General features: G+C 35.3%; 3 protein-coding genes across 3 annotated transcripts; 1 reads left to right on the top strand and 2 right to left on the bottom strand.

Annotated features, from left to right (window-relative positions):
* Positions 1-1,561: 1,561 nt before the first annotated feature.
* Positions 1,562-6,913, bottom strand: PHYBLDRAFT_72592 (hypothetical protein; the record flags this gene model as incomplete). The annotated part of the gene is made up of 4 exons (XM_018442682.1): positions 1,562-1,626; positions 1,683-1,800; positions 2,164-2,301; positions 6,140-6,913. The coding sequence occupies 4 exons, from the start codon at positions 6,911-6,913 to the stop codon at positions 1,562-1,564; spliced, it is 1,095 nt and encodes a 364-aa protein (XP_018283148.1).
* A 3,690-nt stretch (positions 6,914-10,603) lies between these two features.
* On the top strand, positions 10,604-11,676 carry PHYBLDRAFT_153786 (hypothetical protein; the record flags this gene model as incomplete). Its single annotated transcript, XM_018433256.1, has 2 exons — positions 10,604-10,820; positions 10,970-11,676. The coding sequence occupies 2 exons, from the start codon at positions 10,604-10,606 to the stop codon at positions 11,674-11,676; spliced, it is 924 nt and encodes a 307-aa protein (XP_018283147.1).
* Positions 11,677-13,632: 1,956 nt separating this feature from the next.
* Positions 13,633-14,401, bottom strand: PHYBLDRAFT_160898 (hypothetical protein). The gene has a single exon (XM_018434294.1). The coding sequence runs from the start codon at positions 14,280-14,282 to the stop codon at positions 14,112-14,114; it is 171 nt and encodes a 56-aa protein (XP_018283146.1). The 5' UTR covers positions 14,283-14,401; the 3' UTR covers positions 13,633-14,111.
* Between the last annotated feature and the right edge of the window lie 4,482 nt (positions 14,402-18,883).

Below are 18,883 nucleotides of genomic sequence, written 5' to 3'. Positions count from 1 at the left end.
ACAGGCTGGTATTATATGTATATATATGGACGAAACAAGAACAGAAAAAATACCTTGTGCATGAGAACTTGAGGGATCCGATATTGAATATGCTCAGAAATACTGCCAAAAAATAAATAGGAAAAGTAGCTTTTCTGGCATTATTATCAGACACACGGGATATTTTTATGGTGGATATGAACAAAAAGTCTTTTGGAAGAAAGATCTTTAAAATGGAACCCTTGTTTTTCAAGTTCGATCTGTTAAAGAGCATTATCTAGATGCAAAGAAAACTAAAAGCATATGTGTGCTTCAAAGTACGTAAGGCAATGATTGCTACTCTAAATACATTGAGTTAACTGGGTCTGTGGGCAAAGTCTAAAGTACAAATAATCCATCAAGGTGACTAATGGTAACAGATAGCAACGACAATCTACCTCGACTATTGTCATATAATTTTATCGACAAACACACATATAAGATACACATTCTTGTTTCCTTAAATCTCTTTTATATATATATATGTATATATGTTTAACTTTCGAGAGCCAGCTGCTATTTCATAAAGAGTGTTGTAATATCTGTGTTATAACTGTATAAAGGTACTGTATTGAGATATAAATTATAAAAAATGTTCAGTCAAGCTATAATAGTAACGTATTCTGTTTGGATTTCGAATCGATTATAAGCAATTACAGCTAATATATCTGAGCAAAAGAAAAAATGTAGAGCACTGGGATTAATCACCCAATTGATTTTCACCAAGCAGGCTTATCTCGTTGTATTAAGGCTATAATTACTAAATACTTGAATGTACTATTTGAATAAAAATTTAATTGTTAACAACGAAAATGATCATTTTGATCAAATTGGCAAATTCTACACCAAAAATCAGCTATAAATCACAATTCATAAAATGTAGTAGCCTCTATGACTATAATGAACCTGGTTAGGCACATTAAGATCCACATTATCAGCAGTTTTGGACATCGATTGCTCAAATATTGACCAAAACATTCCATATCTTCACTCTATAAAATCTTGATCCACTGTAAATTGGGCTATTTGCACCAAAAAAGTCCATTTTCGATACCCACTTTTACTCACAGGGCAACTGAAAAAAAGTTTGGGAAATTTTCTTTTTTGTCTATTAAGTAAAGTTGTGTAAAATGTAAATACGGGTCTGCCAGTGCTTTTCAGAGAAGAAACAAGTGTGAATTCGTGGAGATATCTACTACTTTAAAAAAGTCTTAATTTGCTAAGGAAGTATATAAAAAAGGCAAATAATCTATTCACACCACACGGTTAAATGTATAACATCCATCGGAAATATTTGCTATCCGTTTTTTTTGCATCTGCTCACAGATATTGACGTTCGAACCTAGTTGTTTTTATGCATGCTATATACTTTTTTTCTGCTAATAATTTGAGCACAATGTTTCTCTGGAGAGCTACATTTGCTTTCATTGTGGCTTTCTTACCGTATATTTAACTCATGTAAAGCAGAAGGTGGTTAAGCATACAGCAATTCAATCTGATCCCTAACTATCAGTAGTAACTTATAGAAGCCAAATTAGTTTGGTTAATCAACAGCGTACTGATCTATTCCCGTATAATATAGCTTCCAGCTAGATTTAATTAGTAAACCTATTATAATAGTATTACTTTAACGTTTAATATATATATATATACAAGCTATATACGTTGTAAACGTCGTGTCCCAAAATGGCTGTATAGTTTTGTGCCCGCATAATAACTTAAATCCTCTGAAATACTAGAATCCTCTAAATATCCACAATCACCACAACATTTTCGATAGAGCTTTTTTTTATTAACACAATAGCATACAGCAGATTTGAATCGAATGAAAAAGTCTCTAAAGTCAAGATCTGATTTCCAAGATTTCTTTGGTTCTTAATAGTTCATTATTCTTTCAGAATATTACAAGGATAAAACATTAAAAATCATGATACAAGAGAATAAACGAAAGGAGGATATTGCTTCACTTGTTTAGCTGAAGTAACAAAGAAATAGCAAAGGAGTAGAAGAATTTGAAAAGGAAAGAGATATATATAGAATGAAGCATCATTAAACCAAAATTATACTTTAAAATACACATCCGCCCACACACCCTTAAAACCCTTAGGCATATTCTTTTAAAGAAATCCTACTGAAGCCACCCACCTTTTTGTTCACAGTATTATAAGCAGAGATGCAATTGCTCATAAACTCTTTACAGAGCGTCTGAGCATATTCAATGTCGTACTCCCCAATCTCCCGTGCAAGAGATCTATTTATTATGTCTGTCTCGTCCAAGCATATCTGATATTTGTTTTTATCACATCGGTTGTTTTTAGTTATTTAAGACCAATTGACTAACATTGCCATTACTATACTGTTAAGTATAAGTATGTTCAACTGGCAGTGCGGTATGTTGATAGAGAGTTTTCCGCTTTTCATCGGTTCAGATCCATCAAACTTGATGTATTCTAGTCCCAGGAATAAAAGTTGGTTAAAGCAAAAAAAAAATGCTTTTAAAGACTTGTGTGTCTATACCGACATTAATAAGCTCCAGTATTTGTGGTGGATGTGGGCTATGACTACAATTTGACTGCTAGGAGAGGTACAAGTTGGCTGAATCCATGTTTAATCATATTAATGATGTGTATTTATTTAGAATAATGTCAATTTCAATAAGACAACGGGTTTTTGATATGCAACTCGGCTAAGACAAAGAGAAACATAATATGTTAGAAACCGGCTCTCTCCTAGCTAAGTAAATCAAACCTACCTATAGAAGCCTCAATAATTCAGACATAACGCTAAGCTAGCTGTTGAGACGAATCAGCAAGTATGTATCACAGTGGTTAAGGGTAGCCTTAGCTCTTTCTACTTTTGTGCCAAAATCTTAAAGAGTGTCGTAAAATAAAAAAAAAGCTTATATTCATTGAAAGATCCCAAAAATATGATTGTCTTTTCTAGACGATGAAAGAATTGGTTTATAATTGATACTAATAGAATGCCTTTTTGATAATGTCTTTCATCACAAGTTATTTTACGTCATGGAACTTTTTTCATAAGGTCTTTCAAATTTAATACCGATTAGATTTGGGTATTTGAGCACAGAGTAAAATATCCAAAAATCGTCAACGGAATCATTATTATACAGATTTTTGCATTCAAAAATGAGAAAATCAAATCAATTTTCTGAGGTAGACACAGGTTTAATTTGAAAAGGTTTACAGTTAGAAAAAATCGATGTTTTTATCAGCCTGACCTTCACAAATTGTCTCCAAAAGATTACTTACTACAAATACTAATACATTCTATAGCTTGATCAGCAGTGAGACCTGGTTTTCTTTTAACCGAATCTTTTCTTTGTAAAACAATTCTCTAGGAGGGGTTTAAGAATTAGCGATATAAAAGAAGGATATTACATCTGTGCCTTGTGTGGGTGCGTAAGAAATAGCTTAAAAGCTTGCTTGTATGTATGGAAACATTGTCCATAATAAAGTAATAGGAAATGGAATTTTCTCTATCTAAACTCGCTGGGATTTGCTTGGCAAATTGAAGGAATAGCTGTGCGTCTGTATCGTCTACAACCATTTTCGCCATAACGTATTTGACACCTTGATAGAAGACAACTAGAATAATTGAAATATTTGATGCTTATTCGGTTTTGTTTAATCAACCTCTCCCCCTAATTAAGCTGGTATTTGATGAAGATTTATCAACAAAAAGACAACATGTTTTGTAAGATATCCAATGTTGCTGGACTATGCTAACAAACTTTAATCTACTTTGGATCAAATCTGATGCGTTTTTTCTTTTCTTTGACAGGTTTTGTTTTTTGTAGTGCGAATCCAACTTTTGCATATATATATATATATATGTCAGTATGTGTTTGTTAATGTGCAGAGATAAAGATGTTTACACCCTTAAGAGCAAGAAACTGGTCTAACAATTTGTCCTTGGTGATCTCAATGGTTACCTAATATTCTCCATAAAAAGCATCCTGGATAAACTCAGCATGTTCTTCTCTGAGCTATATATATATATTTCAATAAATAGCTATAAGAAATATATCACTTATATAGTAGTTACTGTGTGTATATTATAGTTTTATTTTTGGTTATAGATAACATACAAGCACTATCATTATGCTGTTATGTGAGAATTGCGGACTAGATTTTTGAAAGATGGACTTTTTCGAACTTAACCTGTAAACTACTTTAAGAAATTGATTTGATTTTTTCACTTATGAATTTAGAACTCTATATTATTAAAGAAAAAATAGTAATAATTCATGTCACTTTTATGAATTATAGTTAATGGCATTATATTCTAACAAGAAAAAAGCTATGGAAAAATTATTGGCTATTGGCTATTGGAAAATGAAATAAATGGTAAATTTGTGCCTGACTTTTATATAATGTAACACTTCTACAATCATAGCAATGACTTTGGGAATCCTAGTGAACAAATTGCTATATATTTACAGCGACTCTTCTGATATATGGTATGTAAGCCAATATAATATTACGTTTCCAATTCAATTTTCATTCTCAAGAGCTAAAGTCTTTAGATTAACAGTTTTTAATCAATAGAACCTTCAAGATCATCAAGATGTCTAAATTACTCCAGACCAAAAACAGTTACATTTATCCCTATACTCCGTTATAGATATATTTTAACAAAAGCAAGGAAAGAGACAAAGGTAAAGACAGTCAACCATATTATTTTTTAATAATATTTTTAAAGACTAATAGGTTTTTATATTTTTTAAAAAAAAGAGACAAGAATATAAATATAATATCAAAGAAAAACAAGGGAAAATTTTATTGTTCAAAGTAAATGATTTTTGTGTACAAAGATTTTTACAAATTAAATACAAATTAAATTAAATTAAATAGAATATAAGATAGTCAAGTCCATGATAGTCCAGTCCAGCCCAGTCCAGTCCGGTTTTTTTTTGAGAAATATTTCATTCGCTTTGCAAGTATATATGTAAAGAGGATTTTGCAGCTTATTGTAATAGAGAGTCTTGGTCCAATCCGGAGCGTCGCCTCGATCCAGAGCCAGGTTCCAATGCAGTGTTCCTTCAGTTTTGATTTGATTTGATTTGATTTGATTTGATTTGATTTGATTTGATTTGATTTGATTTGAGTTGATTTGATTTGATTTGATTTGATTTGAGTTGAGTTGATTTGATTTGATTTGAGTTGATTTGATTTGAATTGTAAATGTGAGGTAAGCACCACAATAGAGTGAAGAACAGACTCCACTACCAAACACTGATTCCTTCTTGCGAATAAATCTGGCAAATTAACCATCTCCGGAACTATTACATACCAGGCACACGTACAATACCCACTTATACAATGTACTAACCATCATACAACAAGGATAAGAATTAAAAAAGATTTGAATAGTCAAATATAAACAATATTACCTTGTCTCTCTAATAAATAACACTCTCAAAGTATCTCAATATTTTGAAGAGTAGATACTTTGAGAGTGTTACTTATTAGAGAGACAAGGTAATATTGTTCATATCTGTTACCATTCAAACCCCTTGGAATTCAGATCCCTGTTGTATAATGGTTGGTTTCCACGGTATAAATGTGTAGTGCACGTGTGCCTGGTATGTAATAGTTCCGGAGATGGCTAACGTGCCAGGTTCATAGGCAAGATGGAACCAGTGGTTGGTAGTGGAGTCTGTTCTTCACTCTATTGTAGTGTGCGTGCCACAGCCAACAGGTCTTAGGATGATGCCTGAGATTTGAATTTGCCATTGGAAGAAATAATTTTTGTTTGGAACTTGCATTGGACCCCTGCTTGGAAATTGGCTTGGCCTTGAGATTTGGAAGTATAACCCAGATTTTGAACTTGATAGAAATTATGCTTGTATGTATGTATGTTCTAGGACTAGTACTCTAGCAGTACGTGGACATTGTTTGGCCATTTGGAAAGGAATTGGACTTGGACATGGACTTGGACATGGACATAGAAATGGACCTTGACTTGACTATTTTGGATATTGTGCTAGTATATATAAATTTTGACTTGATAAAGATAATTATGAGTACAATTTTTTTTGAATTTTTTCCCTTGTTTTTCTTTTTTTTTTTTGACTAGATATTTTGATTTGATTTTGGACTTTGTCCCTGATCTTGACCACATCTTGGTCCTGTGCTGTTGACCGGTTTGGCCTTTTCTTTGGCGCCCCTTGTTGGGCTTGTGGTAGGCCGGATTGGCCTCTGACCTGGCGCGCATCTTGGGCCTTTGCTGTTGGCCGGTTTGGCCTTTTCTCTGGTGCCCCTTGTTGGGCTTGTGGTGGGTCGGATTGGCTTTTGGCCTGGCGCGCATCTTGGGCCTTTGCTGTCGGCCGGTTTGGCCTTTTCTCTGGTGCCCCTTGTTGGGCTTGTGGTGGGCCGGATTGGCTTTTGACCTGGCGCGCATCTTGGTCCTGTGCTGTTGACCGGTTTGGCCTTTTCTTTGGCGCCCCTTGTTGGGCTTGTGGTAGGCCGGATTGGCCTCTGACCTGGCGCGCATCTTGGGCCTTTGCTGTTGGCCGGTTTGGCCTTTTCTCTGGTGCCCCTTGTTGGGCTTGTGGTGGGCCGGATTGGCTTTTGACCTGGCGCGCATCTTGGGCCTTTGCTGTTGACCGGTTTGGCCTTTTCTCTGGTGCCCCTTGTTGGGCTTGTGGTGGGCCGGATTGGCTTTTGACCTGGCGCGCATCTTGGGCCTTTGCTGTCGGCCGGTTTGGCCTTTTCTCTGGTGCCCCTTGTTGGGCTTGTGGTGGGCCGGATTGGCCTCTGACCTGGCGCGCATCTTGGGCCAGTACTGTTGGCCGGTTTGGCCTTTTCTCTTGCGCCCCTTGTTGGGCTTCTGGTGAGCCGTATCGGCTTTTGACGACGTGCCCAAAAGGCATGCGATAGCCAACAATTTTGTGGCAGGAATGGAACCATTTTGTTCCGCCGTAGAGGCAAATTGATTGTTGATAGAAGCAACAGGAAGCAACAGACCCGCCAGTGGGATAAATGGCTCCTACCAGTGATATAAATGGACCCGCCAGTGGAAATAATAAATTGGCCAGAAAAATAAATGGTGCCAACAATGGAAGAAAAATGGGCAGTTGGCCGTAATATAAAAAGGCCTATCTGCGGAAGATAATAGGTCCACTGGCGAGAGATAACAGGTCCACTGGTAGGAGGAAAGGGCCTACCAGTGGGAAGCAACAAACCCACTGGCAGAAAGACCCCACTGGCGGAAGCAACAGACTAACAAAAAAGCAACAAGCAACAGTACCTTTGAAATAACATAAACCGCCGTGGAAGGCATAATAAAGCAACAAGCAACGGGAGGTAACAAGCAACGGGAACTAACCAAAAAGATACCAGCCGCGCCCACCAGAAGAGAGGACAGAAAGCAACCAGTAATACATGGGAATACGGACAACGGGCTCACACGCTACACGCGCGCTTTGGGACTTGCTCGATAGACCATGGTTGACCCGTGGCTACTACTCCATCGGGTCCTTTTGGAAGAAAGAAAGAAAAAGAGAGAGCGGTCGGTCGCAAGAGTCCAAAATCGGTTCAACAAGCTCAACAAAATAATATTGCCAAGTCTTTATGAACGTCTTTTGAACTCTTACAGTCGCCAACTCCACAGGCTATGATTAATTAGTATTCAAAGTTTCATTGCGCGTAGAATGTAAATACATATACTTATCTTAAAATACCTGGACTACCCATTCATGACAAGAAAGAAACTCATGGCTATCGGAAGACCATCTTGGCTTCTGTGTATTAACGATGACCGGCCGGACACAAACCCATGTATTACCAGAAGCCTTCTATCGACCCCTCCAGCAGACGCGGCTAGTACAAAGAAAAAGGAAAAAAAGGAAAACCAAAGTTTGCAAAAATTGCTCTATACTTATAGAAAAAAAGACAGGGAGATATTGAGACTGCTCTAGATTTGGTCTAACAAAATCTATTGAAAATGCTTATCAATGGCATGTTGTGCCAAGAATGAATGCACGCTGCATAGTGCTGATCAAGTTGGACATCTATTTTTGTGAGTCTACACATATTCTTCAAGGAAAAGACCTGATTATAACTGTATACACACAAGTTGAAAAAACAAAAACATATAAATTCTTTTAAAACATAACACTGGCCTTGCTTTTCCAACCCTCAAACTGGAGCTCATACTCTTGCTATATGTAGTGCTATGCTATAGTATTTTATAAAAGTATTCACCGTTTAATAAAGGCCAGGCCTTAGAAGATTGATAGATAAAGCAAAGCTGTTGTGATGTACATAATAGAGGGGGGGTTATGCAGACAATCAAAATAAATACATACTAGGCAACTAAAGAAAAAAATACAAATTTATGCATGCATATATTACAAGTTTCATAAATATATTTCTCACTCTCTTTGCTTCCTTTCAAAGATTATCAAATTACTCATAAAGCTACTGAATCAGACACATTAAGGCAAGAGGTATTTGGTAAAGAATATAAAATTGTACAAAATATAAAAGAAATAGCTGTAGTTATCAAAAGAAATAATTTGAAGCATCTTGATAATGTGCTTCTGCTGATCAAAAAAAAAAGAAAAAGAAAAAGGAAATCCAAGAATACGCCTTGTAATTTGATCACCTGCATGTGAATTGATAAGCCCATTTATAAATAATATCTTTCTCTGAATTTTTTTTTTAAAATAAATTGTCGTGTATCTATAAACAAATTCTTTGATAGTTTATCTAGCAAAAATTGTAATAATACACACATTTATATATATATATTTGTATCTATATGGAGCTCACACAATTCTCTTATAATCACACTTGTAGAATATGACCTATAGCTTATGGCTCATAAAATAGAATAAAATAAAATCTCAAAGCTAGTGCTTTAATATTGGGGTTCTTTTGCAAATACAAGGCCAAGTGGGTATACATATAAGAATTACAATCCTTTATATAATATAAATTAATGACTTGATATACATTATGTGCTAAAGTGTTTTATAATTGTATTTTTAATTTTATTGAGATTATCAGCACATATAATACGCAGTATTTACCAGGATATATTTTCAGTTACATTTTTCAAGTCAATCTGCCGTAACCTCTTGTATCATAACAATGGGTTTATATTTCTAAAATTTGGTAGGACTGGCAAAAGAAGACATTTCTGTTGATTCTCGTATATTGATTAGACTTTATATATGTAACTGTCTGTTTCAAGATAACCAAGACTGCAATTTGGTAAGCTATATCTAAAGGTCATAAAGGTAGATGCTATAACTTTTCATGGGCTTGACACAGCTTGATATGATAGTATTTCCTTAAAGAATATATATATTTTTTAATGATTTCTGAGGTGTATTTATCAGGATTGTAAGCTCCTTATTAGATCTGCACTATTATGCACCTGTACAAATCGGGTTGATTGAGTATAAAATAAAAATATCAAAACCGATTTACATCGGTGCACATCAAAGAGTAATTCTGAAAATATGCATACAAGTAGTATCATTACTTACGAACATTCTTTAAGCTAAAAGAGCGTTTGACTATCTAACGCTCACTTGCTCTTTATCTATATACTTTATTCAAAGCAAGAAAACTGTATTTAATATATCAAATATATAGCATTATTATTACTATTTCTTTGAAAACATTTTAACCATTGGGCTGGTCAAGAGAGATATACTGAGGTTCATAGAATTGAAGCATAAATCCAGATGACATGATAGTTCTTTCTATTTATTTACTTTATAATTTATGGACATCGTTTTTCAATTTATGCAAATAGATAGTCTTTTTGCATAACAATATATACTAGAAATAATCACAATCATATGAAATCTTCACAAATACTAATTTTTTGTAAACAAGGCATATATCTATTCTGTAGAATAAATAGAGACTTCTAGCCAAATACTTTTATCAAAAGGTAGATACTATATATAATCTTTAGCTTAACAGAAAAGAATATTTAATACAATCAATATAATATAAAGCCTTCTTTTTTCTCTGAAGAGGTCTTTCTCAAAGAAAGTGTATGTTTGAGATAAAATAAATACTAAATCGTGCCATTAAGTACGCAAAGATTATCAAATTCTTGTAAACCAAATACAGATAAATAGAATTTGGCTTATCATGTATTCCTTATTTTCTAAAGAGAAAATCCCTTTTCGCAGAAAAACATTACAATATATTTTATGTGCTGATTTATGCCCTTTTACTTTCAAACATACAAGAGTATGATTAAGAGAAGTTCACAATGATTTGAATATGTTCTTTCCAGACAGTAAGCTCTTTAATATATATATATATAATGTGTAAAAAGAAAATAATAATATCAATTTTTGTTAAAGGAATATGTCACTTTGTTTTGAAAATCTTTATGGCTTATCAAAGAGATAAAAAATAAACTAAAAACCATATGAATGCACTCCTTAGTTTCCGTGTAGATATCAATATATTGATTGGAATGCTTACGTGGAATTCTTGTCTGATAAGAAAAATAAAACTATAAAAGAAAGAGAAATCTCTTCGCGCTTGATTTTCTCCTTGTACCCATTTTTCATCGCTTGTTTTATACAATGCCACGCTTCACAGCTCTCACCAACCTTTCCTTTGCCGCTCCCAAGCGTGCTAAAGCCTGCCGTTACCAACCGTACCCTGCCCAGTCCGTCCGTTGCGCTCTTCGTGCGAGTGCAAAGAGCCCTCTTGGGGCGATTGGTGTCTCTTCTACTGGTGGGTTTGTTGGGACCCAAGTGACCTCTCCTGAGGTGTTTGGTGGGTCGGGTGAGACCCAAGGTAATTATTTCATACACTCTTTCAGGAAATTATTTGTGCAGAGATAAAAATCGTTTTGATGCACTAATAGTTTCTGGAAAAAGTGTATTTTATTTAATTTAATTTTGCACATCTCTAATGTTTTTCTTTTATATTATACTATTCCATAGCTGTTCCTAGAGGAACAAAGCGTCCTTGTCCGGAGGACTTCACCTCCACGGCCCATATGGCCAAGCGCCTGGAGGTGGTAACCATTCGGGCGTTAAGAAGACCCGCTGGGAGGGGACCTCGTGGATTCCTGTTGTCCACGAGCCCTGCCCGACGGGTGGCTCTTAAGAGGAGCCTGAGATTGATCAGGCACGTAGTCTTTGAACTACAAATAAGAGGAGTGATCAGTATGACGGGTCAGATCAATGACCCTTTGCCCTCACACTGCAATATGCCTACCACGTCTGTTCTTGCTCCTGTCCCTGTCCCTGCTCCAGTGTCTGCTTCTGCTTCTGCTTCTGCTCCTGCTCCTGCTTCTGTCACCCCTCCCGTTCGTTCTCTCACCTGCTCCTCCTCCCGAATTGTTACCAGTTCTTCATCTGGATTCTTCTCTCCCTCGCCATCTCCATCACCTTCTCCATCACCTCCGTCATCTCGCTCTCCATCACCTGAGCCAAACTCATCTCGCTCTCCTTCGCCTGAGCTGGAAACATCTCTCTCTTTGTTTCAAAAAATGTCATCATCAGAGACATCAGAGCCATCATCAGCAATTACTCCTGGTAGCACATACACCAAGGTGATGAACATTGCTGCAGATACAACACAAACTATTACGTCTAGTGTTGTATCTGTAGTAGGCGCTATTAAAAAGTTCTTCTCTTGGGAGTAAGACAAGATATAACCATAAAAAATGTTTTAATGCTCATCAAAAACAACAGGAAGCAACAGATACTAATAAGCAACAGATACTAACAAGCAACAGCTACTAACAAGCAACGGGAACTAACCATACTAACATAAACATTAACCACTAAACCAAAACATTAACTACTCAAATTAAAAAACAAAACAAAAGACTACTAAACCTAACAATTAGCAAAGACAAAGTCAAAGCTAAAGTCAAGGTCAAATCCAAAGTCATGGCAAAATCCAAATCTGAAATTGAAACTGAAAAGGGAACCAGAAAAAGAGAGGATGGGGAAAAGTCAAAAGGAAATTAAAATTAAAATTATTATAAATATATAGTCTCCAAAACTTGTACTATTATCATTAGTAATATTATCATTATTACCATTAGTATTATCATTAATATCATTACCAGTATTATCATTAGTCTTATCATTATTCTCATTACCATTATTACCATTAGTCTTATCATTAATATCATTGTCATTGTCATTATCATTATCATTAGTATAGGGCTACATAGTTTCTGTGTAGCGCATAGACAGAGAATTCACTATGTATTAAAAGGTTTATTAAGCAACACATACACCTTTAGTGGTCAAAAGGTGTTTCGATCTCAGGTAAGTTATAAAATTAAGAAAAAAAGAAATTATCAGTGTCGTCTTCTTGTTAATTGATCTCAGCATAAAATACCGTCTACGTCAGGAACCAGTCATTCTCCTTTATAATAAAAGCTAATGAGATTAAAGACAGATTGTAAAAATTTACTTTTTTTTTCATTTTGCAAAAGATAGTCTGACCACACTTCTCGTATCAAGTCCTAACCAACACCCAAAAAACAACAACAAATGAACAAACAAAAGAAAGAAAGAATAAAAATACACCAGATACACAAATGAGAGACATCTTTTGTAGATTGAATAAAAGACTCCATGTATTTCCTATTAGAATCTGAGATTGGGATTAAAGGAAACAATGATTACAGTTTGTAAATTGTCAGCAATCAACTCTCTCAAGTATTTCGCATCGGTTTCTATTTTACAGTCCTCAAGCTAATTTTGACAACACACACGCATACGCACACGCAAAAAAAAGCTTACTACAATGACCCAAAGCTCATGTTAATTGGACAAATGGAGAATGAAGAACCACAATTGGGTCTGATGGATCAAGATGAAAATTCACAACTTGTCAAAAAAGTCGGCAAGACATATGAACAAAGGTATATAGCTCTAAAAATAAAGTCAAAGAAACGATATTGTTATACGTTCGAGTTGTCTTTGAACTGAAAAAGTTTTTACCGGCTATTTCCTAGGACCTTTGGTTTTTATTAAAGGTGCTGTGAATCAAGGCGAATATGTTAATACTTTGACACAGAATCTCATTCCTTGAATTATATCCTTTAAAAAATATCATTATAGGAGGTTCATATTTCAAGAAGATTGTTCTACCTATCATATAGAACCAGACACAAAAGTGGCAAAAAGACGACTATGTGACCAAGCCTTTTTAATTAACTGCTCTTCCCAAGGTCTAGGGAAGAACCCCATTGAGCATAAATATTTAGAGGTACGATATATTGAAATTGGAAGGTTTATTTTAAAAGGGCCAATTATGGGTTAATAATCAAAAAGAGTAACAATACATATACAGCTATTTATTGATTTCTCATTATTTTATAAAAGCCACTAATGTCATGAAATAATCTAAAGAGAAAAGTATTTAATGACCTTGTCACATATTGAAAGCACTTCAATGGCGATCAAACGAGTAATAACAGCTTTCAGCGCTCATTTTACAGGATATCACTCATGCTCCTTGTGGTACAATATTAGGGGTTAGCATAGGTGGGGTTTTACATGGCCTTGTTTTGTAAGTATTTGGTTTTGCTTGGTTTTTGGATATTATCCTACGGTACGAAGATCGGATCTGATTGACAGGAACAAGGAAAGCTGACTATGCTTGTGATATGGTAAAGTGTATTGGATAATAGACTAGTGGAGTGTATATTGTCCGATAAGTTAAGATGAGGCTTCTGATATCAAATAATACTAGGAAAATAAAAGGGTTTTGTAGTGAAAGGTGAACGGTGTAAAAGTACCCGCACCATAAATATACTCAAGTTTGTCAAGGACTTGTGGATCATTTGATATTTTTATTTCTTTTTCTAAATAGAGGGAATTAGATCTTTTATATTATCAGAGGGAAGCATTGACTGGGACAAGTGCATGAGTCTGTTTTTAAAGTGTCTTGAATCCTTTGGTATTGGTAAGCAAAACGTCATGAACATATTATATTCAGTATAAGAGAAATGTGTATTATATTACACCAGTGCTTACACTACTTGGTACTGGAAAGAGATAACATATAATGGACTGTTGTGACATTTTTGGTGTATACAGGGTTTGTATTTCCATCCTATAGAGCATTACGGGGATTATGATGCTCTTGAAATAAATCAAAATCTGGGAATCGTAAAAGAGATTTATATGAGAGCTCAAAGTGTTGATCTACAAGGTATGGTTGAATTATCTCAAAGTCCTTTTTAGAGAGAAGTTGTCTTTGGTAAGTGCGTGAAATATAGTGCATATAATATAATTAATATATTAATGTAGTTATAAGAAACTTTAAACCAATATACTTCTCTTCAAAAAGATTAGCTTTATTATATATGGCTACAAGAAAAATAGGATGAATAAAAAGCTTTTAAAAAAAAAGAATTCTGCCTAGACATTTACCAAAATTGGGTTTGTGTGTAAAAGAGTGTTTATTGCTCTTTAATATATTTGATAATGCAGATGAGACGAGCTGTGCTAGTTTATGTAAAGAAGTGGCCCAGACGGCTAACAGAAAAAAAAGAATATATATCGATCTTCTCTAACAGCTTATTAGCTCAAATATTGGCAATTGACCGTTTTTCGTTTTGAAAAAAGAAAAAAGAAAATATAAGTGATGTTTAAGGATGGTCTTTATTGCTTTCATCTTTCGATGTTTGTATAAATATTTTGATAATTAATAAAATATTATTTTCGGTAAGATATTACTAAGCTATTGCTAAGATGTCAGAATAAACTATGCTTCTTTGGATAATTAATAATAGATAAGAGAAAGAAATAGAAATATATTATATGCTTTGGTCAGTCAAAAATGTGAATATACACGCAATGTGTCAACTTTATAGAGCTACTCTCACTCACACAACCGACTCCATTACTTTCTCTTTATAAACACAAAAAATAACTATCCAGTATACACCAGTAGCACCTTCAGCTAGATGTTTCAATTCTTCTACCTATCAACTTTGGAACGACCCCCATGCACTCTTTCTTCAATTGGCTCAGATAAAATCGTTCAATACTGTGCTCCATCAGAGAGTATGGATCAAATAAGAAACTTATTTTACTTGGCTGCCTTTAAGTAAAACTACTCACGCATAATAGCTACACAAGCCAATGCCTATTCCTTTGTGCTTCCAAATTAAATTGATCCTTGGCTGCGGTTGTCTTTTTCCTTCTCTTACCTTTTTTATTATCTTTTCCATTCTTTTTGCATTAGCATTCGCAATTATCTGTACGCATGAAGTTTAAGCAACAAAAACTCGGCCATAATAATCTAATTCGATGGAAATTACGGCTATGCCTGTTCTTTTACGGTTACGTCTGGTACTATATGCAATATATTATATATATTTACTTTTTAGATATTAAAAGAGTATCTAATTGTATTTTGTAAATCAAGAATTTTAGCTTATCTATGCTTATTATATCATCTTTTTTTCTTTCTTTTTTCATATTAAATTTCTCATTTTTAATATGGTATATGAGAAATACAAGTAGAAAGTCCTTCAATATTGTTTAAATCTGGTATCTGCGTACACTGTTCATATTATGACTGCTCACAGGATTTTACCCTTTTATCTTACTAGAACCTATAGATGCTATCAATACAAATTGCTCGCTTATCTTTGAAAAAGTCCATTTTTCTGATATGTAGTTTATTATTATAATTGAATAATAAAGGTACTTGCCATTCAACTAACCAGCAAAATTGGCTTGGCCAAAGTCTCCTATGAATGTTCCAAAGACTCAAGTCCACGTATTTACTAGACAAAAGAAAACAGTACTTAGATTCGAACATATTTTTTAGTGGTAAATAAAATAATATATATTTATTTGTGTAAAATACAGTTAGTAATACTAGCTATAGCAAATACAAGTACAAGATTTATAAACAATTTACATTGTCACAAAGAGAAGAATTATTGTTACATAAATATTATTCGGCTATACATACAATGTCTTTTCTTTTTCTATTAAAAAAAGAACAAAATATAACCATTTGTCTTTTATACCTGAGCAGAATAAAAACTACTTGTATACCCACTTGGCCTTGTATTTGCAAAAGAACCCCAATATTAAAGCACTAGCTTTGAGATTTTATTTTATTCTATTTTATGAGCCATAAGCTATAGGTCATATTCTACAAGTGTGATTATAAGAGAATTGTGTGAGCTACATATAGATACAAAGATATATATAAATGTGTGTATTATTACAATTTTTTGCTAGATAAACTATCAAAGAATTTGTTTATAGATACACGACAATTTATTTTAAAAAAAATTCAGAGAAAGATATTATTTATAAATGGGCTTATCAATTCACATGCAGGTGATCAAATTACAAGGCGTATTCTTGGATTTCCTTTTTCTTTCTCTTTTTTTTTTGATCAGCAGAAGCACATTATCAAGATGCTTCAAATTATTTCTTTTGATAACTACAGCTATTTCTTTTATATTTTGTACAATTTTATATTCTTTACCAAATACTTCTTGTCTTAATGTGTCTGATTCAGTAGCTTTATGAGTAATTTGATAATCTTTGAAAGGAAGCAAAGAGAGTGAGAAATATATTTATGAAACTTGTAATATATGCATGCATAAATTTGTATTTTTTTCTTTAGTTGCCTAGTATGTATTTATTTTGATTGTCTGCATAACCCCCCCTATTATGTACATCACAACAGCTTTGCTTTATCTATCAATCTTCTAAGGCCTGGCCTTTATTAAACGGTGAATACTTTTATAAAATACTATAGCATAGCACTACATATAGCAAGAGTATGAGCTCCAGTTTGAGGGTTGGAAAAGCAAGGCCAGTGTTATGTTTTAAAAGAATTTATATGTTTTTGTTTTTTCAACTTGTGTGTATACAGTTATAATCAGGTCTTTTCCTTGAAGAATATGTGTAGACTCACAAAAATAGATGTCCAACTTGATCAGCACTATGCAGCGTGCATTCATTCTTGGCACAACATGCCATTGATAAGCATTTTCAATAGATTTTGTTAGACCAAATCTAGAGCAGTCTCAATATCTCCCTGTCTTTTTTTCTATAAGTATAGAGCAATTTTTGCAAACTTTGGTTTTCTTTTTTTTCCTTTTTCTTTGTACTAGCCGCGTCTACTGGAGGGGTCGATGGAAGGCTTCTGGTAATACATGGGTTTGTGTCCGGCCGGTCATCGTTAATACACAGAAGCCAAGATGGTCTTCCGATAGCCATGAGTTTCTTTCTTGTCATGAATGGGTAGTCCAGGCATTTTAAGATAAGTATATGTATTTACATTCTACGCGCAATGAAACTTTGAATACTAATTAATCATAGCCTGTGGAGTTGGCGACTGTAAGAGTTCAAAAGACGTTCATAAAGACTTGGCAATATTATTTTGTTGAGCTTGTTGAACCGATTTTGGACTCTTGCGACCGACCGCTCTCTCTTTTTCTTTCTTTCTTCCAAAAGGACCCGATGGAGTAGTAGCCACGGGTCAACCATGGTCTATCGAGCAAGTCCCAAAGCGCGCGTGTAGCGTGTGAGCCCGTTGTCCGTATTCCCATGTATTACTGGTTGCTTTCTGTCCTCTCTTCTGGTGGGCGCGGCTGGTATCTTTTTGGTTAGTTCCCGTTGCTTGTTACCTCCCGTTGCTTGTTGCTTTATTATGCCTTCCACGGCGGTTTATGTTATTTCAAAGGTACTGCTGCTTGTTGCTTTTTTGTTAGTCTGTTGCTTCCGCCAGTGGGTTTGTTGCTTCCCACTGGTAGGCCCTTTCCTCCTACCAGTGGACCTGTTATCTCTCGCCAGTGGACCTATTATCTTCCGCAGATAGGCCTTTTTATATTACGGCCAACTGCCCATTTTTCTTCCATTGTTGGCACCATTTATTTTTCTGGCCAATTTATTATTTCCACTGGCGGGTCCATTTATATCACTGGTAGGAGCCATTTATCCCACTGGCGGGTCTGTTGCTTCCTGTTGCTTCTATCAACAATCAATTTGCCTCTACGGCGGAACAAAATGGTTCCATTCCTGCCACAAAATTGTTGGCTATCGCATGCCTTTTGGGCACGTCGTCAAAAGCCGATACGGCTCACCAGAAGCCCAACAAGGGGCGCAAGAGAAAAGGCCAAACCGGCCAACAGTACTGGCCCAAGATGCGCGCCAGGTCAGAGGCCAATCCGGCCCACCACAAGCCCAACAAGGGGCACCAGAGAAAAGGCCAAACCGGCCGACAGCAAAGGCCCAAGATGCGCGCCAGGTCAAAAGCCAATCCGGCCCACCACAAGCCCAACAAGGGGCACCAGAGAAAAGGCCAAACCGGTCAACAGCAAAGGCCCAAGATGCGCGCCAGGTCAAAAGCCAATCCGGCCCACCACAAGCCCAACAAGGGGCACCAGAGAAAAGGCCAAACCGGCCAACAGCAAAGGCCCAAGATGCGCGCCAGGTCAGAGGCCAATCCGGCCTACCACAAGCCCAACAAGGGGCGCCAAAGAAAAGGCCAAACCGGTCAACAGCACAGGACCAAGATGTGGTCAAGATCAGGGACAAAGTCCAAAATCAAATCAAAATATCTAGTCAAAAAAAAAAGAAAAACAAGGGAAAAAATTCAAAAAAAATTGTACTCATAATTATCCTTATCAAGTCAAAATTTATATATACTAGCACAATATCCAAAATAGTCAAGTCAAGATCCATTTCTATGTCCATGTCCAAGTCCATGTCCAAGTCCAATTCCTTTCCAAATGGCCAAACAATGTCCACGTACTGCTAGAGTACTAGTCCTAGAACATACATACATACAAGCATAATTTCTATCAAGTTCAAAATCTGGGTTATACTTCCAAATCTCAAGGCCAA

The sequence above is a fragment of the Phycomyces blakesleeanus genome, assembly GCF_001638985.1.
Source record: "Phycomyces blakesleeanus NRRL 1555(-) unplaced genomic scaffold PHYBLscaffold_55, whole genome shotgun sequence".
Classification (NCBI taxonomy): Eukaryota; Fungi; Mucoromycota; class Mucoromycetes; order Mucorales; family Phycomycetaceae; genus Phycomyces; species Phycomyces blakesleeanus.
Note: the sequence above shows the minus strand (reverse complement) of the source record. Positions and strands in the feature narration are given on the sequence as shown.